Raw genomic sequence first — 25,655 nt, 5'->3', positions numbered from 1 at the left:
AAAAAAGAAAAACAAAAACGTAAATATCCACTATTTTATAAAAAGAATTAAACAGATTAGTTGCCCTCTTTTCTTTTACGAGAATAACTGCTGTAACAGCTCAAAACACAATTGATAAATGAACATTTCTATATCAGTATCATGTCTAAAAACGTCCCAAATGTTCCTCTCGTTGAAAGTATTTTCGCCCTTCATCCAAAATATTACTAGAAACCGTACGTAAATACATAACATAATCATCGGTCCAAGTGCGAAAATCATCTAAACGATTATAAGTTCTCTCTCGCAGGGCAGCATAATTATCTTCATTGAAATATTCGGACATATTGATTTTCGAAAACTCTGGGAGTGCGGGTAATGTGAAGGTCATTTCGGAAAAGTGACGTGGTGGAAAAGGTTCATTAGGATGAAGATAATAAAAGAGGCCTGTACAAGTAAAGATATTTTGTTGTTGTTGGGATACAAAAGAAATGAAAAAGAATATTAGTAAGATAAAGGTCCAATAAATAATATAAACTCATATGATTACATGTATGTCAATGGACCGCGTTGAAGGGGAATTTACGAAGTGCATATTAATTTTTGCACGGAATGGTGCATAATATCAAAAACAAAGTAAAATACCTAAATATCAGAGAAAATTGGAGTCATAGAGAACCGCCTAGAATGGTGGGAAACAGTAAATCATCACATCGCTGGTAGGTAATCCACCACTGAGGAAATGTACATAACTTCAAATTCGCCATTTTTAACGCTAGAAACACTTTAATTTTGATATCATAATCACGATTTAACTATTTTGTAACTCGCACATTAACTTCTTATGAAACTTTAGCCAAAACACCACACACAGCGATTATCTTCAGGCAGGTTCAGTATGTTTCCAAGTTTTGCGCACAAAAATTTCCGCAGGAACGGTATAAGACTAATGGCGTCTCCCCTTCTGAAAAAAAAAATGTTTTTCAATTTTTTATTTATTTCTTTTTTTTTCATTGTTTTTTTTTTAATATTTCATTTAAGTTTTTTTATTTGTTTTTTTTTTTTAATAATCTTATATTTTTTTTTTTACTTTTGGTAGTTTTTTATTTTAATTTAAATTTTTTTTTTAATATTTCATTTAAGTTTTTTTTTTTTTTTATATTTTTTAATTTTCTTTTTTCATTTATTTACTAATCTTATATTTTTATTTTTGGAATTTTTTTATTCTAATTTAATTTTTTTTTTAATTTTTTGTTTTTTTGTTTGTTTTCTTTTTACATTCTTTTATGCATTATTTTTTTTTTTTAATTTAAAAATAAAATTTAATTATTTTTTAATTACCGATTTAGTTATTTTTCAAATCGTTTTTTTAAATGTTTTTAATTTTTTTCTGACAGTTTTGGGCAAAGTAACATCAAAAATTTAGAAACAAGGGTTTTCTAAGCGGGGTCGCCCCTCGGCAGTGATTTGGCAAACACTCCGAGTGTATTTCTGCCATGAAAAACTACTCAGTAAAATCGCATCTGCCTTACAGAGTCGCCGTAAAACATGTACATATGTAGGTCCCTTACAGGCAATTTGTAGGAATTGAAAGGAGCACGACGCAAAGTCTCTTCTGAGGTTATCGCGCCTTGCATTTATTTATTTTTTTGTTTTAGTATTAATTTCTTTATAAATTTTTTCTATTTATTTTTTATTTTTTTAATTTATTTTCTGTAAAGTTTTTTAATATTTTTTTTGTACTTTTATTATTATTTTATTTATTTTTTTTTTATTTTATGAAATTTGTTACTGAAATTTTTTTATTTATATTTAATTTTCTATTTTATTACAGTTTTTTGGGTGTTCGTTAGGGATTTTATTATACTAAAATTTTTAATTTAGATTATTTCCTTATTTTTTATTGTTTCTCCTATTTCCTTTGCTGCTTTATTTATATACATCGTTTGCATCTATGAATTCTATTTCGTTTCAATTTTTCGTTTGATTTCTTTTTATCAGATCGAGTGGGTTTTTAGCAGCAGACAAATCGCGCAAACATATTTCTGTTCATTAATATTGGATTTGTGTGTACACTTGTATATATGTATGTTTGTACACAGAAAGCTACACACCTTGCTCTTGTGCAAAAAGGCCATTATTTATAATTAAACTTACTCTATTTTGCTAGACCGTGTCACTATCACTTTTACTTTAACATTATTTTAAAATAATTTTCTTAATTTTAATATATTTTTTTTCATTAATTTATTTTTGTGCATTCTTTCATATCGAGCGAATGCCACACCGTCCTACCTGTTGTATGAAATACACGCTTCTGTTACTCACATTGGTATGGCTCAATAAGGAATTTTATTTGCCGCCCTCTCGGTTATAGGGGCTATGTTAAATGTTAAAGCCTTCAAAGATAAACCAGGCAGCGGTTAAAATTTTTGGAGGAAGAAACGGTCGAGGTAAAAAATAGTAACAATTCTATTCTTTAAGTAAGTAAGTAGTAGTGAACAGCGGAGGCATTGTTAAATAAAGCGCTTCTAAAAATCCAATGTAACTAGGCTCGGATGATGCGCGCCTGTAAATATACTACACAATTTGGACTAAAAAACATGATTTGTGGATTGCATTCCATTGCATTAGCATTGCATTCTCCAAAAATTATATACGGCTTTGCATTTGCTACGTCATGGCAAATACGTAACCTCAAAAACCATAGTTTATTTTTGTTGATGCGTTGCAAACATGTGATATAAGTTATATATATGACCGATTTTTTTAGACAACATTTTTTGTAATATATGTAAGCATTGTTTGAAATTCGAAGCTTCTATCTGTAAAAATGGGGCAGAAATTACGAAAAGTACCAAAAAGTACCCTTATATACCCAATATAGGGAGTTCAGGATTTTGTGCAAATGGTCTAGAATCATTGCATTGCAAACCTCCGTAGCATATTTATTATAGTAAACTAACAAAATATACGGCTTGGCATTTGCTGCGTCATTTCAAAAACGCAATATCAAAAACTGTAGCTTATTTTTTTAATAATGAATAGTAAATCAATAACTGTCAAACAATTCAAAATCTCACAGAAAAATGTTTATTTACAAAAATTGCGCACGATCCGTACCATATATTTGCTATATCAACATTTCCAGCGTCAAATATACAAAATTTTGAACTCCCTTATAAATTTAGTTTTGTTTTCTTTCTGATTATAATTACATATTTCTGTAAATATTTTGAACACAACATTCCATGGCAAATATGTACATATGTATATTCATACTTGCTTCTCGACACCTGTAATCGCTAAGCGAGTTTACTAACACATTAAGCCCCGTTTATCAATGTTTGTGAAATTTTCCACACGTGACAACCGCAAAAACAGTCAACAACACGTTCGTGGCAAACTACAAATACCTGTCTCTATATACAATTATGCATACATACATATGTATGTAACTACAAATGTACCTACATATATACAAATAGTGAAAACGAAATGCTTGTACTGGCAGCATCAATAATTCTACAACAATTTTCAAATTCACTGCCATGCTCACAACACTTCACGGTCAGCATGTCTGACAATTTATTAGAATTTCAAATTCGTTCAATGTCAAGGACTAGGCATGTGTGAATATATAGACGTATATATGCTTGTACATATATACACATTTACCTATGTATATATGTGTTTGTTAATGTTTATCTACCCACGTATTACTTTCAATATTTTTATGCCGAGTCCATTGACATATTGTAACCTTCATATAACAGTAATAGATAATACGTAGTACTCACCGCCCAATAGCAACAATGGCAATAAAATCAATAGTAGTAACAGAAATCGTTTTTTGCCACGACCATCGGCATTAGACGATTGTAATAGCCAAGTATCCAAACAAAGTACAGCTGAAATCAATAGATAAACATATTGAAATATCCGAGATATAGATGATGATATGTAATGCGCAATGGAGCCAAAGAAACCTGAAAGCAAAAGATAAGCATAAATTTATGTTTTAATGTAAATGAGGCTGTTATTGGAGTTTTTTGTTTTTTGTTTTTTGCATGTCACTCACCGCGCTCCACTTTTTGCCCATATTTAGTTCTATATAAAGAACTATCATAGTGTTTAGGCGTCCCACCACCTCCACCACTCAATGTCGTCCACGCGTTAGTTATTGTGGTTATAATGGTTGTAATTATATGCATATACCAAGATTCCTGTTTCTCTGAATATCGATTGTACTGTCGTTTGCGGTAGCTATCAAGTTGATAATCTACCTCATCACCCGAATCATAGGTAAGCCTCTCCGTATCTTTGCGGTTTTGTGCGAAACGCGACGTTTCATAACGACGCCGTATGAATTCCTCTTGCGCGGGATCACGTTCAATCATGTAATTGATGCGATCAGAATGATTTTTTAATCCATGGCGCGACATATTCGGCATAGCAATAACACCAGGCGCCAATTCGCGTCGATACGGCGAATGCTCAGAGTAGGTATAATCTGTCTTTGGCGTAGTGCTAGAGCATTAAAAATATATATAGATAATGTATAAAATAAAGAGTTCTAAATACATCCATAAAATCAAACACTCACTTCCAATACTCCCCGGCACGTTTGTACTCCAGATAGGCAATATGATCGCTAAGATCTCCATTATTTGTAGTATTATTCAATATGCGACTATATGATTTATTGTTGCTATTATTGGCACCGAGTATTGGTGAGGCAGCTGCCGATGCAGCCGCTGCCGCCGACCGTTCAAATTCTGCATTTAAGACATTTTGTGTGATTTCTTTGTAACGCTGTGTTGTAGCTTCGGCGCCAGCACCACCAGTGAATTGTGAGGCAAAACTGTCTTGTAAATAATTTTGTATGATGCCTTTGGGCGTTGATGTGGCAGCACCACTGATACTACTGCCACCGATGCGTTTGCCCTTTGTAATCACTGTTGTGCTGGAGGTGGTAGTGGTGGTCCTATTTGTTGAGGACGACGACATTTGTTTGGATTTATGTGTTGATTCCTCAATGTATTTATTTGTAGATGTTTTAGATTTAGTCTCTGGACTATTGTCCTCACTGGAGTAATCCGATGTTTTGGCCTTTTGATTGGTGGATGATGTCACCTCAGATTCCTCAATTATTGTTCTGGTGGGAAGTAAGTGTTTTTTTTGCAGAGAGAAAACAACATAAGATGTAAAGAAAATCATATTAATAAGGATTTTTTTTTCCGTTATTAAAAAAAAAAAGAACTATGTACACCAATCTTGAAAACGTGTTCGAAAATTCGATACGTTTTTGAAAATCGGTGTGAAAAATCGTATTTTGAATATATTATTGTATATATTTTGTATCTAGAATACCATTCGGAAGAAATTTGTTAAAAACCAATGCTAATTTCGAGCCTGCAAAATTGAACTTTTGATCGAAACGGCAAGTTCAAAAAGTTTCCTGAAATTTTAAATTAATTTTCAAGACTTCTGAAAAATGTTGGAATTTTCCAAAATTTTCGAAAACGTTTTCGAAATCGAGGTACATAGTTATACAATTCGTTTGTTTTTTTCTTTTTATTTAACGAAGTAAAAAAAAAAATATAACTTATTTAATTTGCAAATCATTTTTGCTGCATCTTTTTTACTCGCAGGTGTAAAAAAAAAATTTTAATTACATAACCTCGTTTTTGTTGGAAAATTTGTATCAGAGGTGTACACGACACCTTTACGAATTTCTTGAAACGAAATCGTTAATTGAAACGTAAAATATCTGTTTCAGCATGTTTCGAACCTACATCCTTCATATCAGGTCTGAGTGTTTTATTAATCTTTCAAAACCAAAATTGATCAGCACTAAGTCTATGTCAAATACAAATTTTCTGCTGCGTTTAGGTTCATTTATATTGAGGAAGTGCTTAAAGATTACCGCCCCAACATCCTCCCCCCTCTTCACAATTTTAAAAATCGATCGACACTTGGAATCCTCGTGTGAGTTTTCTTATTATTTCAACCGGTGCGCCATCTATCGGACATTTTTTCCTATTTTTCTAAATACCTCGATTCGTGCAGCTCCTATCGGAAGTTTTTGTGATATACATTGCACTGAAATATGTACGTTTAAAATTTCAAGACTCTAGCTTCCTAGAAAGTTACATAAAAACCATCGAACGATTCATAATATCTTATGAATTTTCTAATTATTTCGTCCCTTGCGTCTAGGCCGAACTTTTTTGTCTCCTTTTATTGCATTGTCTCTATCGTATGAGCTATGCGTCAGCTTGCACGGTTTTGGCTCAAATAGAGGTTTGTTTATAAAACTTGATCGCAAAATTCCATCGTTTGGTACAAAATTTCCAAATATCTCAACCCGGGCGTCACCTATCGGAATGTTTCCTCTTATTTGAGGCGCTGTCATCGGATTCTACGTGTGGGGTGTTCAGTTTTTAGCTCAATAAGAAGTCGCTCAATAATGTATCACAAGATTTGGATTTGCACGATTTTTCTGAGTAGCAGATCCGTCCGACACCTAGCGAACATAGGAAGCTTCTAGTATTTGCCAAGAGGACGGAGTTATTCTATAACATAGGTCCTGGTTTTTGATAGGGTTTTTCAGTTTGGTCGTTAAAACAAACTTCTGGTAACACTACGGACCCAATCAGTCTATGTGAGGTCCTCATGGACTGGCCAGTTCAACCTAACCTAACCTTGCTGCGTTGTCATGGTGCCCTGAACTACAGCAGCGAACAGAGAAATAGCAGGGGCAATTTTTATCAAATTTCGCCACTTAAGTTCTTTTTTATTTTTCATATTCTAGGAAACAACATCTATGAATTTGTAACTGAAATAGAGAAAAGCAACCTCAAAAACTTTTTCTAAAAAATTGGAGAATTCGAGAGTTTTACGAAAATTTCGTACTCATGATTTCCGGTTTCGTGAAGTTTTTTTTAGTAGGCAGTATTGTAGCTCCATCTACATATTTTAGCATAAAAAAGTACAGGTATGTACATTAGGGTGGGTCGAAAAAAAGTTCCATTAGGCATAGCCAAACAAATAATTTTCGAGCCTGCGAAATGTATTTTTTTGACTTTTTTTCGACTTTGATTTTTAAGGTTTTTTTCATGACCTGAGATTTCGCATGCTCGAAAATTATTTTTTTTGGTATGCGTAGTGGAACTTTTTTTCCTAAGCCTAAATCCTATCGAAAAATCGATGGCGCGATATCGGTAAATAAATCGAACCAGTTTAATGTACATATAAAGATATACATATGTACATATATATGTAGTAAAGGTCTCACAAAACTCGCATTGAGTTCTGAGATTTTTTTCCGAAGCGTTTTATATTTTCTTCCATACAAAAAGATGTTCACACTTTGTATGGAAGGAAACCTAAAATTCTCTTCGGAAATAAATTGTCAAAAACCAATGCGAATTTTGAGAGTCATATAACTTGTACTAGAGTTGGCAATTGTTCATGCACTTGTGATCCTGTCACAGCTACTGACAGATCATAGTAAATTTCAGCTACAGCTTGAAAGGAGCAACCGTAGCTGACTGACTGTGATAGTTAGCATCTGTTTCCTGTTTCCAATCAGGCTTTCCAATAACACCAATAGCAGACTCAAACATAGTTTCGTGACAGGAACTATTCGGTGCAATGCTATGAACCAATAAGCCAGTTAATTAAACTGCGACTGAATAATACAAAATAGATGATATCAGGGACGGAAAATAATATTTTTTTTTCGGAGTCGAAAAGTCCTGGGCAAAAAATTGTCCTAGGTGCAAAGGTTTGAGTTCCCAGGTATCCCTATAGCAATATCACGTTGAATCATGCATCCTTTTTATTTTTCGAACTTTTTCCATTAAAGTTCACATATAAAAGTAAAATCTGTATTTTTATTTTTTGAGTCCGATAGAACAAGTTAAACTCGGATTCGGAAAAAAATTTTTAATTCGGATAAGCCGTTTCTTTGTTATCAAGCGGGACTTTTATTTCCGGACTCTTATTTTTAAAAGTCCGAGTTTAACTAGTTCTATCGGACTCAGAAAATAAAAATCCGAAAATTTTTATCTTGAACCAAATATATCTAAAGTCCAAAATTAATAGTTTTGCAAGGAATTATACAGACCAATTCCTAATATTCTCGCGGAATTTTGTTCTCGCGGATTTTTTTATTCCCGCGGAAAAATTCCTCCAATTCTTTTCTCCTAGGGAGAAGAAAAATTGGGGAATAGGAATTTAGAATTTTCGAAGTCAGCTGTTTTACCATCTGACAGTGCATTACGCATTTCTGCTTTTGTTTAAGAAAATAAAGTTTAGTGTCTTTTGACGAATTTATCGTAAATTAAAGAAAAATATACATAAAAAATGAATAGTATTGCATTTCATATGGTTGTGAACGAAATGATTCATGAAGAAGGTTCCCAGCAACACCAACAGAGGACTATAAGAAGAAGGTTGCGCGATAGTACCAATCCGTGGGAGTTGCCACAATCGTTGTAAGTATTAGAACATCTTCTGTTTTGCTTTTATATTTCATTAAATTTCTGGAATTTACAGGTTTCAAAAGTATTATAGGGTTAACAAACCTGCATTTCGGTATTTGTTGGACTTTCTCACATCGCACACACAGCATCGCAAAAAACAATTTGCGATATCGCCGCTTATGAAACTGAGTGCAGTTTTAAGTTTTTTTGCTGAAGGTGGGTATCAAACAGGAATCGGAAAAGATTAGGACGTTTCTTTAGCGCAACCCACCTTCAACAAAGTTCTGGACGAAGTCGTTGAGACCTTGTGAGCTGTGCGAAAGATGGATAAGTGTGCCAATGAGCAGCGACGAAAGAAGAAGAATTTCACGTGTATTTTACGTGAAGCATGGGATTCCCAGTGTTATCGGCTGCATTGATGGAACTAATGTCCGTATCATCGCACCCGCGGAAAACAAGCATCTCTACTACAATAGGAAGGGCTACTACAGCTTAAATGTAATGTTGGTAAGCTATTTATAATAGTTCAATTGAAATATATTTGACTATGGCGTTGTATTTTCTTAGATGTGTGACGATGAGCTGAAAATTCGGTACGTTGATGCTTCCCACCCCGGTGCCTCGCATGACTCCTTTATTTGGAATGTGAGTGAATTGAGAACTCACCTTGAAGACCAGTATTTGCAACGTGAAGCCAATTTTTGGCTACGGGGTAATAATAAAATATTCAAAATGTAAATATTTGTATTGATATAAGACTTTTTAAACTAGGTGATGCCGGGTATCCTTTAGAACCATGGCTTATGACACCACATCGGAGTCCAGACGAAGGCTCTATACAGATGAAATTTAATGAAGCCCATTCGAAGTGTCGCAACATTATTGAACGAACCAATGGGGTGCTGAAAAATCGATGGAGGTGTCTCCTTGGTGCAAGGGAATTACATTACACTCCAAAAAAAGCAGCAAAAATTGTAAACGTGTGCTGCGCGCTGCACAACATATGCATACATTTCAAGGCATACACAGATATGACAGAAGTACAATCCACAGAAGAGCAGGCAACTCAAAACAGAAATCAAGATTTAATACCCTTGACTTCGCCTCAGTATTTGAACGCAGCGCAAAACATACGAAACAACAATTGGAAGCTCGCTATAAATTTTAAGGAATGAAAACACGTACTTTGAATTTAATATTTTATTTTCTGTTTTAAATTCATTTTTTCTGCATTTAAATTCAGGTATCACAATTTAGTACATTTTACTTAATTACCACTAAAGAGTTTCAGTCTCATTTTCTTACAAAAAATAGAAATACCACAAATAGTTTTTTTTGCTCGTCATAACACAGTCTTAAATTAAGTAATATTATAGTCTACAAAATAAAAATAGTTCACGTAAGCATGTATAATACTGATATTAATACTACTATGAAATAAAATAAAAAATAGTTCATATTAAAAAAATTTACTAGTCTTATATTTTAGTAAATATTAAAAAAAGACTATTAAAAAATCACAAATTCAGGTAGCTTGCTATATACAAGTGTCATGCGACTAGGTATTTTTCTATTATTTTTCTAGCTGGCGGAGCATAAGATTTTCCATTGCTAAATTATGGCTTTTCAATTCATCTATTTCCTCTCTTTTAATTTTTCCATTTCCTTATAATGCTTTTTATTAATTGCATATATTTTGTCAATCGCCCTATATATTTTTTTAATATTTTCTTTTTGATCAGTGGAATCTGACACTGCACCTTTTATGGTATCACAGAGCTCGCGTTGAATTGACAATTCTTCTTGAAGAATGTCAGAGGAAGATCTCTTAGATGGCACTCTTTTTGAGGAAGTGGGCCTTTCAATCAAAGCATTTGGGGGGCTCTCATTCATACAAACACTAATAACTGGGTCCTCATGCAATACCTCACAATCAATCCCTACCACAGTCTCACTCAATACATCAAATCCGTTAGCTAACTCACATTCACTCACTTGGACAATGTTGTCCACAACACCACTTTCCCTAACTGTAGTTCCATCTTCAATTTGAATGTTGCCATCAATTTGCTGCAATATCTTCTTCCTAGATGGCAGTCCAAATTTATTTCCCACTCCCTCCACGGATTCCTTCATACCGATCAACTCAAATATTGCCCTTTCTGTTGTGGAAAACTTGTATTCGTTATTTGGGCCACCGCCAGTGCCTCTGGAATTCTTATGGTTGTTCGCTGCTTTTTGACGCACGTATTTTTTTTGATCAGCCCACACCTAGAACACATAAGTTTTAGTCAGCTTGTATGTATACAACTTTTTCATGAAAATAAGCACCTTTTTCCATTCTGCAATGCATTTTGCTGGTGGTCCGGCTGAGTTCAGCTCTTCCTCAGCTTTACGCCAAAATCTGTGTAAGGCTTCTTTGCCTCCTTTAAAACAACCTTGCGCAATTGCCGGATGACTTTGCATCAAATCGATTAGTAGTTCTATCTGTTGCTTATTTGTAGTTTTAGACCTGAAATCAAGAGTAATATCAGAGAATATTATTTTATTTATTACATACCTAATAAAATAAGTAATTTTCAATTCAAAAAATACAATTTACTTACATTTTTATGAAGCGTTCCTTTCAGCTTATCAAGTGAACAATTTCTTTTAAAATGAAGGAAAAATCTCCCTCTCACTCACATTCATAATACCTACTTTTCTCCCATAACCGGTTTCCGCTTTTTCGAACATTGTTCAGAATAGGAGGAAAGGGAGAAGTGAAAAAACTCACACGGAATCAACGTGACATCAGGACGGACAAGGCGACAGCTGTTTCGATTATACCTTGTAGATCTCTTCAAAGCCTTTTCTCCCGGGAGTGGGATTTAAACCCACACTCCTACGATGGTTGAAGTGTTACAAACGCATTCAGCCACGTCATGCCTTAGTTGTTGTAAAGTTTTTCCCAATTGAGTTCTTTTGCACATTTTTTTCTTTTACACACTACATACTTCGTATGTAATTATGTGTTAAAGTTATGCTTGTTGGTATGGCGGTTTCAAAGAAACTGGGATTGTTGCTGTTTTTGTTCTATTTTTAAAGGTTTTATTTAGCTTGACTTGACAGGCCGGCCGCACGGCGCCTGCACGGCCGTTGTGAACGAATTTTGTAATTGAAATTTAAGTAACTTCCCGATAAGCTACAAGCTTGAAACTAGGAATATAGTTCAGAACCCGATTACAATGCAATAATAAGAAAAAAAAACTCCGATAGGTGGGGGCATGGATCGAAATATTTTAAAACATCGTATTTGTGGTCCGATTTGGCTCATATTTGGAACACATAATACATACATGAAAAAAATCGCCGCTAGGTGGCGCAAGGATCGAGATATTCAAAAAAATCGTATTTGTGGTCAGATTTGGTCCATATTTGGAACACATAATATATACAGTCCGGTAGAAGTGATATCAAAATATTTTGTAGCTCGAGGAGGGACAAGCATACGTGCCGCAGAGTCGAGTAAAGTCTTTGGAAGGATTGGTATGTATTGAGGACTTAGATTGTAACAAATTGTCAGGAAAGAGTCCTTGTAATAATAGGTCACTAAATGAACTAAATAGAATGAGAAATAATAGGCAATTAAATAAAGACTAAAAACTTGAAAATAAAATAATTAAAAAAATTTGTTTAGTTAAACGGTTTTATTGAAAAAAATACTTACATGAAGTAATAATAATACTAAAAGCTAGAAAATAATTAGGTAGGTCCGAGGTACTAGTCATCACACTCCTCATCAATGTAGGGCGTTAATCAGGCAATTGAATAAAAGCGTTGGACGCGTCAAATTTCTATTGATAGTCATATATAAGACCAACTGAAACTTAATAAGGTTATGCTACGCCTCACATTTTTAGAAATTTCACGCGCCCAACTCTTTATTTAATTGTATGATCAACGCCCTAGATTGATGAGGAGTGTGATGACTAGTACCTCGGACCTACCTAATTATTTTCTAGTTTTTAGTATTATTATTACTTCATGTAAGTATTGTTTTCAATAAAACCGTTTAACTAAAAAAATTTGTTTAATTATTTTATATAGAACTACAACGAATTAACCAATGTTGTCTTTGTTGTTCTTTGAAACGCGTTGTTTAAATTTTTCCCAAATTATTAAATAAAGTAAATAAGTTTTAATTTATTCCTTTCAGTGATATACAAGGAAAACTTTTATAAAAAAAACTAGCTGCCACGTATATGGTAGCATAACATCTAAAGCTATATTAAACGAAAATCTCAAACAAAGGTTTTGCAAAAAAGGTGAACCAATGTTTTGTTTTATTATAAATTAAATTTATAAATAAATAAATATAAATTAATATTCCGTTGAATGTCAAGTAGTGAACTAAGTTAAAAATTAATTGTTTGGAAAAAATTTAAACAACTCGACATCAGGACGGACAATGCAAGAGCTGTTTCGATTATACCTTCCAAATCTCTTCAAAGACTTTTGTCCCGGGAGTTGGGCAAATGGGCATTCCCCGCTTTGCAATAACAACAACTATCATACATATCTGTTGTTTCTCGTTCTCGACAAAAAATACAAACAGTTTCCTAACATCTAGTGTACAAATTTTAAGTTCATCTTAATTCTCTGATTACAAGTAATGATATAAACGTTTTCCTTTAAGCCTATGAAAAATTATTTTGGCTGTTATGGCTTGTGGCTACAAAAACGTCAAAGTAACACTTACGCTATTTACATATATGCTGCTAGTGAAAGCGTGTGCAGAGAATGTTCTCTAGGATTTTACTGCGACATCTAGTGCTAATTATTCGCAACACAAGCAGCAAGCAAAAAAAAGGAATTGATTTAATTCAGTCGCAGTCACGGACTCTGACTGCAGAGACAATTTTAAGATAGATATGTTGCAGGGACGAAAAATAGTGTAAAGCAAGCTTCACAAAAATTTAGTAGGTCACATTCACCACTCACCACAGTAGAATTTGTTAAACTACCACTGTCTCTATTTATTATTTAACAATTATTTTTACATTTTTTATTCAGCTAATCTGTTCAGAATTTAAACTTTTACTTTCTAAAACTCCAATCAGTGTATTTTGTGTGCTTAAATTATGTTAACACTTGTGTTAAAGTTTGTGGTGTGTTGGAAGTGACCTACCAGAATTTTGTGAAGCTCCGCTGCTTTCCACCGAAGTTCGCGCCTGCAACATCTCTATCTTAAAATTGTCTCGGCTGACTGAGAGGTCACAGTCACAGATCATCAAAGTCTCGGGATCGGCCGATAATACCTTTTTAGAATAACATAAAGCGTTTTTAGTATTGTAAACAAGTGTAATTTTCAATTTAAATTGTTTGGGAATTAAAATTCAAAGGAATCTATGTTCGCTATTTGCTTAGTTGGGGATTCTATAAAGGTTAGCGCAATATCGTCAGTTGGTTATATTGGTCTACCATAAAATTTGATTTTGAGATGAATCAGTTTACAAGAAAACAGGCGATATTGTTTCATTCATATTTGAATTCATCAGTATGTCCTTATGTTCGTGAGCTCAATAAAAAATAATTTTTTTTTTCAAATAAAATAAAAAACAAGTAAGGAAGGCTAAGTTCGGGTGTAACCGAACATTACATAGACAGCTGAGAGCTTTGTAGACAAAATAAGGGAAAATCACAATGTAGGCAAATGAACCTAGGGTAACCCTGGAATGTGTTTGTATGACATGGGTATCAAATTGAGTATTTTAAAAGGGAGTGGGTCTTAGTTCTATAGGTGGACGCCTTTTCCAGATATCGCTATAAAGGTGGACCAGGGATTACTCTAGAATTTGTTTGTGCGATATGGGTATCAAATGAAAGGTGTTAATGAGTATTTTAAAAGGCAGTGGGCCTTAGTTTTATTGGTGGACGCCTTTTCGAGATATCGCCATAAAGATTGACCAGGGGTGACTCTAGAATGCGTTTGTACGATATGGGTATCAAATGAAAGGTGTTAATGAGTATTTTAAAAGGCAGCGGGCCTTATTTCTATAGGTGGACGCCTTTTCGATATATCACCATAAAGGTGGACCAGGGGTGACTCTAGAATGCGTTTGTACGATATGGGTATCAAATGAAAGGTGTTAATGATTATTTAAAAGCGAGTGGGCCTTAGTTCTATAGGTGGACGCCTTTTGGAGATATCGCCATAAAGGTAGACCAGGGGTGACTCTAGAATGCGTTTGTACGACATGGGTATCAAATTAAAGGTATTAATGAGGGTTTTAAAAGGGCGTGGCCCTTAGTTGAATATGTGAAGGCGTTTTCAAGATATCGACCAAAATGTGGACCAGGGTGACCCAGAACATCATCTGTCGGATACCGCTAATTTATGTATGTATGTAATACCACGAACAGTATTCCTGCCAAAATCCCAAGGGCTTTTGATTTCGCCCTGCAGAACTTTTTTATTTTCTTCTACTTAATATGGTAGGTGTCACACCCATTTTACAAAGTCTTCTCTAAAATTATATTTTGCGTCAATACCAATCCAATTACCATGTTTCTTCCCTTTTTTAGTATTTGGTATAGAATTATGGCATTTTTTTCATTTTTCGTAATTTTCCATATCGAAAAAGTGGCCGTGGTTATAGTCCGATATCGTTCATTTTAAATAGCGATCTGAGATGAGTGCCCAGGAACCTACGTACCAAATTTCATCAGGATACCTCAAAATTTACTCAAATTATCGTGTTAACGGACGGACGGACATGGCTCAATCAAATTTTTTTTCGATACTGATGATTTTGATATATGGAAGTCTATATCTATCTCGATTCCTTTATAAGTGTACAAACGTTGTCCAATCAAAGTTAATATACTCTGTGTGCAAAGCACGCTGAGTATAAAAACACCCAAATAAAAAACACCTCACTTCAGATTTCTTAAATATTTAGAAAATTTTGTTATTTAAAAAGGTATGACGGGCACGAAGAACGGAAAAAGCCAAGTTATAAGTGCTTCCAACATAATTTATGCGTAACGAACGAATTATATTTAATTAAAATACACATTACAATAAACGTGCTACGAAACAAATTTCGAAACAAAACGAAAACAAATGTAAATAATAACATTCAGTTTTCCATTTTTTCTTTATTCGAGTTTAACCTTCAATTAACTAAGTAATGAAAACAAAATAAGCAAATTTTATTTGCTAAGCTCATTTAGAGCTGGAAATTTATGACCAAACAAACAAATATACAAAAAAAAATATACATATAAAAACAGGGAGTGTCGTCATCGTTTAAAATGAAAACGTGATACATACTATATTTAATAGGTGTAATGAGTCGATTCAGTAGTCATACAATAACACTTAGAATAATTTTGGGCATATATTACTCTTTAGCTATACAGCAGCGAACAGAAAAATAGCAGTGCAATTTTTATCAAGTAACGTAAATTAAATTGTTCTTTATTTTTTTTCTATATTTTTATTTAGCATATTTTAAGAAAAAAACTTCTATGAAACTTCTAACTGAAACAATGCAAATCAATCTCGAAAACGTTTTTGGAAAAATTTTGAAATTCGAGAAAATTTTGAACTTTTTATTTGAAAATCTCTGAATTGTTTGTTTATACAGTTTTGTAACCTAATTATTCTAGCCTAACAAAGTACAAGTACAGGGTTTCTTCAAATTAGCAGTAATTTTGGCAATTTCTTTTCCGAAAAGTTTTTGTGATTTTATTTCAAGTAAAAAAAAAAAAACCAATTTTCAAACTTCATATGGCGGAAAATATAAACCACCCTTTGTAAAAAGTTCAATGCGAATTTTTAGAGACCTATAACTTCTACTGGGTTAGACTAAAATTGATAAGGCTTCAAAACTGCATACTCAAGAATACTCAGAAAACTTAACATAAAAACTTCGAAATTTTCTTGAGTTTTTAAATATGTTCTAAAAACGCTTTTATAGATTGGTTTACTTAGTTTAAGTTACAAAACTCGTGGAAAGTTTTTCTTCAAATTCGAAAATATAGGCTGCAAAACTGCATACTCAAAAATATTCAGCGAACTTAACATAAAAACTTCAAATTTTTTTAGTTTTCGGAATTACCTTCAATTTTCGAAGTTTTCTTTAGTATTCGAAATGTTCAAAAAACATTTTTCTATATTGCCTTACATAGTTTCAGTTACAAAACTCATAGAAAGTTTTTCTTAAATTTCGAAAATATAGGCTTTAAAACTGCATACACATTTTTCCAAATACATAATAAAAAGAAAGAATTTACATAATTGACGAAACGCCACTGCTTTTTTTCTGTACGTTGCTGTATGAAGGTTTCTATAACACACCACTTTTCGTGGCCAGCGAGTGTTAATGGCAAAAAAAGCACAAACACAGGTAAGTAAACAAAAATTATAACAAGCTTACACATTCACTGTCAAATTTCTTTTTTTTTTTGTAATAATAAAGTTGGCGGTGACGATTGGCCTTCTTGAACCCAACTGACAATTGAGTTGGCCGTTATAAATCTCAAGTTTTTTTATGCACAATTTATTATTTGTTCTTTGTTTCTATTATAAGTTACTTTGTTATTGCATATGCCCAAACAACCAAAGTGGAATAAAAAGCGCGCCAAAAATGCAACCTCTTTGGAATTCAAGCTTATGCGGCGTTGTGTGAGAGATATAACAAACTGACACAAAATAAGTGAACGAATAGCGAATATGGAGAAGAAACTAACGTGATAAAACGCCACAAATTTACGGAGACAAAACAATCCGCAAAAAATACGTTCAGCTCGTATAAAGCCCGGGCACAATATGAGAGCAGCATCACATTTCAAAAACTCAATTGCGTTGAACGTTACAAAAAGTGGCAGCGCTGCTAACCGACCACCACAGACGACTGCGTATGCTTCGGCTATCTATTAGATGTTAGCTTTTAGTTTATTGAATGAGAACAACCAGCTAATAGCTAGAACGCTCGCTCGCCTTGCCTGCGCGCATCTGTCGCGCCCCCGTTCCCCATCATTGGGTCATTGAGCTGACTAAATAGCTAGGCGGTGACGACATGCGCCACCACAACAGCAAAACCAAATCAGCAACATGACGCGTCAGTCGGCAAAGCTTTTTAGTTTTATTATTGACTTGTAGCTTCTTTTTTGGTATTTTTAGCGTTTTAGGTTCATTATCTTGACGTCGGTTTTCTTAATATGTTGTTGTTTGAAAGAAATTAGAAATGGGGAAATTAAAAACAAAAAGCAAAAATCTACAATAGGCTGCCTCATTAAAAAATGAAGCGGCTTTCCAACAAAATTATAAAACTTAAAGTAGTAAGGCTGGTTGGATGCTGTGCTGCCCAGCCAGCGAGACCTTTCTTTCTTGAGATAGGTAAGTATTTCAATTTCTATTGATGTAGCGGCCGATGTACCCCGACTGCGTCAGTGATGTCTACCGATAAACCGACATTTGCTAGTTAATCCGCTTTTTGCGCTCTATACTCCTGGGACCTGGCATTTGCGCATCACTTTCTTACAGTTATAGACGGCCTTTGAGAACGTGAGTGGTGAGTCCAACGCCATCAGCGCTGCTTGTGTGTCTGTGAGTATGCATACTTCTCGACCGATTACAGAGTTCTGCAACAGTAAACAACAGGCCTTTTATATTCCTGGTAGCTCTGCTTCGTGGAGGGTGGCGCCGTGTGTAGAAGTCCACGAAAGTGGGGAAAGCTTCTGACCGCCATTCACCTGGAAATGGCCAGAGCGATTCTTTTGCATGCGGTTCAAGCAGCTCACTACTGCCGGTCGCTTGCGGCCAAGTATCCTCTGGGTAGCCTCTATTGATGACGACCATGGCAAACGTTTGAAGGACAATGAATTGAGGGCCTGCACCTGGAACGTCCGCTCCCTGAATGGGACTGGTGCAGATGCCCGGCTGGTTGATGTCCTCGTCAAAGCAAAATCTGACATCACCGCCATCCAAGAAATGCGTTGGACGAAACAAGGAAGAAAGAAGATCAAAAATTGTGACATCTATTGGAGTGGCCATACGAATAAGCGCAGTTTCGGCGTCGGATTCGTGGTGGGAGAGAGACTTTGTCGCCAAGTTCCGGCGTTTACGCCTGTGGACGAGCGTCCCGCCGCTATTCGAATAAAGGCAAACTTTTTTAATATATCATTCATCTGCGCCCATGCGCCGACAGAGGAGAAGGACGATGAGGTGAAAGACACTTTTTATGAACAATTAGAACGCACATACGAGCGCTGCCCCGTCAAAGTTCAATGTAAGCAAAAGATAATCTGTTGTCGAATGTACATAGGGTATCCTTCTTAGGATATCATTGCTTTTTGTTCCAGCATTTACACTCCCTTTGTCTGATGGCTACTACCTCTAGCTGTAAGGCGTATGTGGAGGCCCAGTGGCAGCTGGTTAAGGATAACATTTAGCACGTTCGTTGGACCAACCTAAGTGCAATGTGTTACATCTGCACAGGCAGCCCGTTGTACTTTGTTCAGTTTTTTAATGTTGTAGTGCCTGTCCAGGTATAGCCACCACACTACAGCTCCGTGGGATAGGATGGGCCTTATGACTGCTGTAAGTTTTTGGTCTAAGGCCTGTGAACTATTCTCTTACACGAGTAGTGGGGGATGTAAACCTTCTCTACACTTCTTTCAAGAATGAATTTCCAGTTTAGCTAGTTGTCTATTTCGACTTCAAAGTATTTAGCCCTAGTTGAGGGCGGGAGCCAGTGCCATTGAGTGAAGACAGGCAAATTTGGGTTTGTTGCTGAAGAGTATCAGCAGGCTGGTCCTTACAACAATTTTACACAGAAACTTAATGTTATAATTAGTTTTTCTTTTCACACAGGGCCACTTTCTTCATTAACGAACATCCGTCGAAAACTCCCAAAAAAAATAGATTTAACAAATTTTTATTTTGTACAATCAATAAGGAATTTAACTTGAAAGCTTGACAAATTGTTTCATTTGTCCTCAGTGATAAATTGATATTATCTGTACTTCATTTCCAATCGTTTTGGAAGACAAATTCCCGCTTTTTCAACTTCAAAAAATCAAATTTCGTGCCGCCAGCGGGACCAAATCGATCACTGTGCGTGTCTGAATTGCGTGCAAGTGGTATAAATATTTCGTCTTCACTCTTAAGACAATCTAATGCACATAATTATACAAGTATTTAGCCACTCGAGATAATACGAAAGTAGCCACAATGACTAGCGTGTTTTTCTTCTTTTTTCATTCAATAATTCTAATCGATTCTAAGTATGTATATAAATTTAGATACTTACTGAACATTGGGCGCCTTCTCCTTTTGGTGATGATGATGATGTGCATGCCCCTCCTCACCAACGTAATCGCAATTTTCGTGATCGCAACTCGAACGTAAAAACGGTGTTTTAGAACGCGAACGTCGACGCGTTTCTATTTGATAATCGCTCATTATGCTTAATTACGTTGAATTCACTTTTGAAATCAGGTCAATCAACTCTAATGTAGAGAAAGAGAAATAAAAAAAAAAAAACTTTTGTTCGGTAAGAATGCAAATGAAAGTGAAGGTGCATGTGTCACAGGTAGAAAGTGATTATTCACTGAACTCTTCAGTCGTTATTTCGTAAAATTAATGCTAATATAAATATATACACAATTAAGTACGAGTAATTAAGTAATTAAGTATTCCAGCAAGTCGAATTTTACCGAAGTACATGCAGAATTTTTTTTAAAAAGAGCTTTCAGAGAGTCAAGCAAATATCTACTAAAGTGAGGATATCAAAATATTTCCAAAAACTTTTGAATGCTGCATTTTCAAAAATCCAAATTTTTTACTTCTTCATATTAAGCTCGTTTCATGTTTTTACTAAATTGGGGAATCTAGCAATCAATTTTTGAAAACATACTTCAAAGCCTATGGCAATGTAACATGAAGGAAAAAACTGTCGCTAGGTGGCGCAGTGAAAATTCCATTTTTCGATATTATCTCTATTATCTAGAGACCTGAAACTTGGAACATAGCTTCGATCCCTTTGAAGTTGTAATATTTTGGATGAAAAGTGTTTTCTAGATGGAGCAGGGATCAAGAAATTTAGAAAATCTATTTGGAACATGTGGAATACTGTGCTCGAAAAAAAGTCCGCTAGGTGAAGCACATGTCGGGATAATTAGACAATTAATATAAGTCTTGGAACTTTGAGATCGGCTTTAAAATAACTTCCCGATAACCTAGAGACCTGAAACTTAGAACATAGCATTGGACCCTATTAGGTTGTAATTTTAAAGTAAAAATATTCATCTAAATGGGATCTAGGGATCGGGAAATCAATCGTTGAAAATCAATTCAGAACAATCAAATCTTGCGATCCATTCTTAAGTAATTTCTTCTTGAGGTAGAAACCGAAAACCTTACACCGGGACAGTGAAACGAGAGAACGAAAAGTTTCCGCTAGATAATGCGAACCGGCGTTTCATCCTCCGCTCATAAAGCGACAGATTTGTGTATCGGATGAATTTAACTTGCCTACGTGATATCGTAGAAAACAGTTTCTCATATAGCCTTTGCCCTGGACATTCAATCCAGTTTGTCTGAACTGCTTTGTTTCCCAGGTTTTAATGGGTTCTGAACCATAGAATGTTGCTAAAGCACCCTGCTTGGTTAGGTAATCTGCCTGTTCATACCTGATGCCCGGGAACCCATCCTAAAAAAACATTGTTTTGGGCTCCCGCATCATTTAGAACTGCAATGCAATGAAGACTATAAGTACCTAAATTTATCATCGATCGATTAAAAAACATTTGAATACTCAAACCTGTTAGTACACTTTATGACTTTATGTCAGGGGCAGCGAAATAAATCAGCTAATTTCTGTCTAGAGATCTATCCTGATTGCAGAATTTACATCGACGAGAGCATGAATATTTAAAATAAGATGATTCATGAGTCACTTTTGCTTCAGGTATTTATTGAAGCTGATTTTTTCTAAATTGAGATTTGCACACCCACTTACATATATAGTAGAGATATACGCCGCCGACAAACGCCGCCGCCGCCCCCGATTTTGGTCGTTTTTCGCACGCCGCCGCCGAATGTCAAAAATATCGGCGCGGCGGCGTCCGGCGCGTTACTATATTTTCTACTCGTTTAAGACTGTTTAGGGCATTTATTGTTCATGTCGAAAATTGGTCGGACATGGTCAAAAGTGGTATCAACGGATGCGCATGTTGTTGTTGTAGCGAAGGCTTTGGGGAGTGTTATTGATGTTGATGGTCCTTTGCCGGATGCAGATCCGGCACGTTCTGACCATCTCGGGAACGATTTGTTATATAACCACATGCGACCTTCTTGGCCATCCCGCTCTCCCTACCCCTACATCCATGAGGAGTTCGGGGTTGCCAGAGCCTCGGCTGTTAATGAAACAGAATTCGCCACGGATAGGTGAGGTTGACAATTGGGTTTGGAGAAGCTATATATTGCGCTGGCAACCTGAAAGGGTTGCGCTACACAACCCCTTGAATCTGATATTTTAGTCCCCTCTTACGACAGGCATACCTACCTCGGGTATATTCGACCCCCTAACGCTGGGGGATGCGCATCACTGCCAGTTATAAGAAACTAATTGCGAAATTTAACTCTTTCTAACTGTTCAAAAGTTATGTAAAACAAGTAAGGAAGGCTAAGTTCGGTGTAACCGAACATTACATACTCAGTTGAGAGCTGTGGAGACAAAGTAAGGGAAAATCACCATGTTGTAAAAAGAACCTAGGGTAACCCTGGAATGTGTTTGTATGACATGTGTATCAAATGGAAGGTATTAAAGATTATTTTAAGAGGAAGTGGGCCATTGTTCTATAGATGGACGCCATTTAGGGATATCGCCATAAAGGTGGACCAGGCCTGACTCTAGAATTTGTTTGTACGATATGGGTATCAAATGAAATGTGTTAATGATAATTTTAAAAAGGAGTGGGCATAAGTTCTATAGGTGGACGCCTTTTCGAGATATCGCCATAAAGGTGGACCAGGGGTGACTCTAGAATTTGTTTGTACAATATGGGTATCAAATGAAAGGTGTTAATGAGTATTTTAAAAGGGCGTGGGCCTTAGTTCTTTAGGTGGACGCCTTTTCGAGATATCGCCATAAAGATGGACCAGGGGTGCCTCTAGAATTTGTTTGTACGATATGGGTATCAAATGAAAGGTGTTAATGAGTATTTTAAAAGGGAGTGGGCCTTAGTTCTATGGGTGGACGCCTTTTCGGGATATCGCCATAAACGTGGACCCGGGGTGACTCTAGAATTTGTTTGTACAATATGGGTATCAAATGAAAGGTGTTAATGAGTATTTTAAAAGGGCGTGGGCCTTAGTTCTTTAGGTGGACGCCTTTTCGAGATATCGCCATAAAGATGGACCAGGGGTGACTCTAGAATTTGTTTGTACGATATGGGTATCAAATGAAAGGTGTTAATGAGTATTTTAAAAGGGAGTGGGCCTTAGTTCTATGGGTGGACGCCTTTTCGGGATATCGCCATAAACGTGGACCCGGGGTGACTCTAGAATTTGTTTGTACAATATGGGTATCAAATGAAAGGTGTTAATGAGTATTTTAAAAGGGCGTGGGCCTTAGCTCTATATGTGGACGCCTTTTCGAGATATTGCCATAAACGTGGACCACGGGTGACTCTAGAATGTGTTTGTACGATATGGGTATCAAATTAAAGGTATTAATGAGGGTTTTAAAAGGGAGTGGCCCTTAGTTGTATATGTGAAGGCGTTTTAGAGATATTGACCAAAATGTGGACCAGGGTGATCCAGAACATCATCTGTCGGGTACCGCTAATTTATTTATATATGTAATATCACGAACAGTATTCCTTCCAAGATTCCAAGGGCTTTTGATTTCGCCCTGCAGAACTTTTTCATTTTCTTCTACTTAACATGGTAGGTGTCACACCCATTTTACCAAATTTTTTTCTAAAGTTATATTTTGCGTCAATAGACCAATACAATTACCATGTTTCATCCCTTTTTTTCGTATTTGGTATATAATTATGGCATTTTTTTCATATTTCGTAATTTTCGATATCGAAAAATTGGGCGTGGTCATAGTCGGATTTCGGCCATTTTTTACACCAATACAAAGTGAGTTCAGATAAGTACGTGAACTGAGTTTAGTAAAGATATATCAATTTTTGCTCAAGTTATCGTGTTAACGGCCGAGCGGAAGGACAGACGGTCGACTGTGTATAAAAACTGGGCGTGGCTTCAACCGATTTCGCCCTTTTTCACAGAAAACAGTTATCGTCATAGAATCTATGTCCCTATCAAATTTCACAAGGATTGGTAAATTTTTGTTGGACTTATGGCATTAAAAGTATTCTAGACGAATTAAATGAAAAAGGGCGGAGTTACGCCCATTTTGAAATTTTCTTTTATCTTTGTATTTTGTTGCACCATATCATTACTGGAGTCGAATGTTGACATAATTTACTTTTATACCGTAAAGATATTAAATTTTTTGTTAAAATTTGACTAAAAAAAATTTTTTTTAAAGTGGGCGTGTTCGTCATCCGATTTCGCTAATTTTTATTTAGCACACATATAGTAATAGGAGTAACGTGCCTACCAAATTTCAACATGATATCTTCGACGACTGCCAAATTACAGCTTGCAAAACTTTTTAATTACCTTCCTTTAAAAGTGGGCGGTGCCACGCCCATTGTCCAAAATTTTTCTAATTTTCTATTTGGCGTCATAAGGTCAACGCAACTACCAAGTTTCATCGTTTTATCCGTCTTTGGTAATGAATTATCGCACTTTTTCGGTTTTTCGAAATTTTCGATATCGAAAAAGTGGGCGTGGTTGTAGTCCGATTTCGTTCATTTTAAATAGCGATCTGAGATGAGCGCCCAGGAACCTACATACCAAATTTCATCAAGATACCTCAAAATTTACTCAAGTTATCGTGTTAATAGACGGACGTACAGACGGACGGACATGGCTAAATGAATTTCTTTTTTCACCCAGATCATTTTGATATATAGAAGTATATATATATCTCGATTAGTTTGTGCCGTTACGGATTACCGTTATGCGAACAAAGTTAATATACTCTGTGAGCTCTGCTCAGCTGAGTATAATAACTGAGGGATATAGATTATATCAAGATTAGATTACTACTTCTGTTATCTAATGTTCACGACTCGCGAAACACTGGAAAAACATAGCGTTCGAAAATAACGTATAAAATGGAGAAAATTTATAATTATCCAATCGAGCTTCGATTAATGATTTTGGAGTTATTAAATACCGAAAGGATTCCAATCCAACTGGGAGTTACCAATTAGCAGAGCTGTAAGAATTTAAAATCACTTTGATTTAAAATCAACGATTGCCCTGCTTATTTAATAGCAACTAAAATCAACTCGATTGCAATCACAACCTGGTTGGAATGAATTTAGAGACGAAATCAAATACTATGATTGCCATCATTAAATATGCTTTTTTCGTGATTGTAAAATATTCATGGTAAAATGAACTCACTTTTAAGCACTTCGTTTGCAATTAACCTAATTGCAATGAATTCAGAGACGCAATGAAATACTATGATGGCAATCATCAAATATGTTTTTTTCGTGATTGTAAAAATTTCATTGTAAAATAACTCGATTGTAATCACTTCACTTGCAATCAACCTGATTGTAACCTGATATTATGATTGCCATCATCAAATATGTAATCATTTGGAACTTGGATAGTTCATATGCACTTCTGTTACTTTGTAGGTACATACTGACGATTAAGTAACTTAGAAATACACTACATAAATGGTTCTTGTGAGTACTGCGAAATTGTTATTACTGAAGTGCAATAGCTGTTTAAAAGAAAGTGTGCGATTCGATTCACTGTAAAACAAAAGAAAAACTTTTAAAACAATTTTTTTTTGAGAGTGATTGCAATAATAATTTTGGAGAATCAATGATTGTAGCCGAGAATGCCTGCAATCAATAATTGCAGAAGAAACCTGCTTGAAATAAATGAATGTTACAGAAAAGTGATTGCAATCTTACATACAAATGATTGTATATTGTATTTCTTAACAATCGACGATTGTAAGCAAAACGTGATTGCAGTCATATAAACTGGAGTGATTGTAGATTATAATGTTTACAATCATTGTA

At 35.2% G+C, this 25,655-nt stretch overlaps 1 protein-coding gene across 4 annotated transcripts in view; it reads right to left on the bottom strand.

Moving 5' to 3' along the window:
* Positions 1-25,655, bottom strand: part of koi (klaroid) — a 78,927-nt gene that overhangs the window by 14,036 nt on the left and 39,236 nt on the right. For 2 of the 4 annotated variants that reach the window (XR_010951284.1, XM_067775620.1), the window contains exons 2-5: positions 19,775-19,973; positions 4,586-5,137; positions 4,061-4,509; positions 3,780-3,968 (exon numbers count right to left, since the gene is read on the bottom strand). Coding sequence is in view for 3 of the 4 variants with exons in the window: in XM_067775620.1 (XP_067631721.1) it covers positions 3,780-3,968; positions 4,061-4,509; positions 4,586-5,137; positions 19,775-19,926 (1,342 nt within the window). In the remaining variant the exon portion in view is untranslated. The other 2 variants (XM_067775621.1, XM_067775622.1) reach the window with 2 other exon arrangements.

Source organism: Eurosta solidaginis, chromosome 3 (assembly GCF_040869045.1).
Source record: "Eurosta solidaginis isolate ZX-2024a chromosome 3, ASM4086904v1, whole genome shotgun sequence".
NCBI lineage: Eukaryota > Metazoa > Arthropoda > Insecta > Diptera > Tephritidae > Eurosta > Eurosta solidaginis.
Note: the sequence above shows the minus strand (reverse complement) of the source record. Positions and strands in the feature narration are given on the sequence as shown.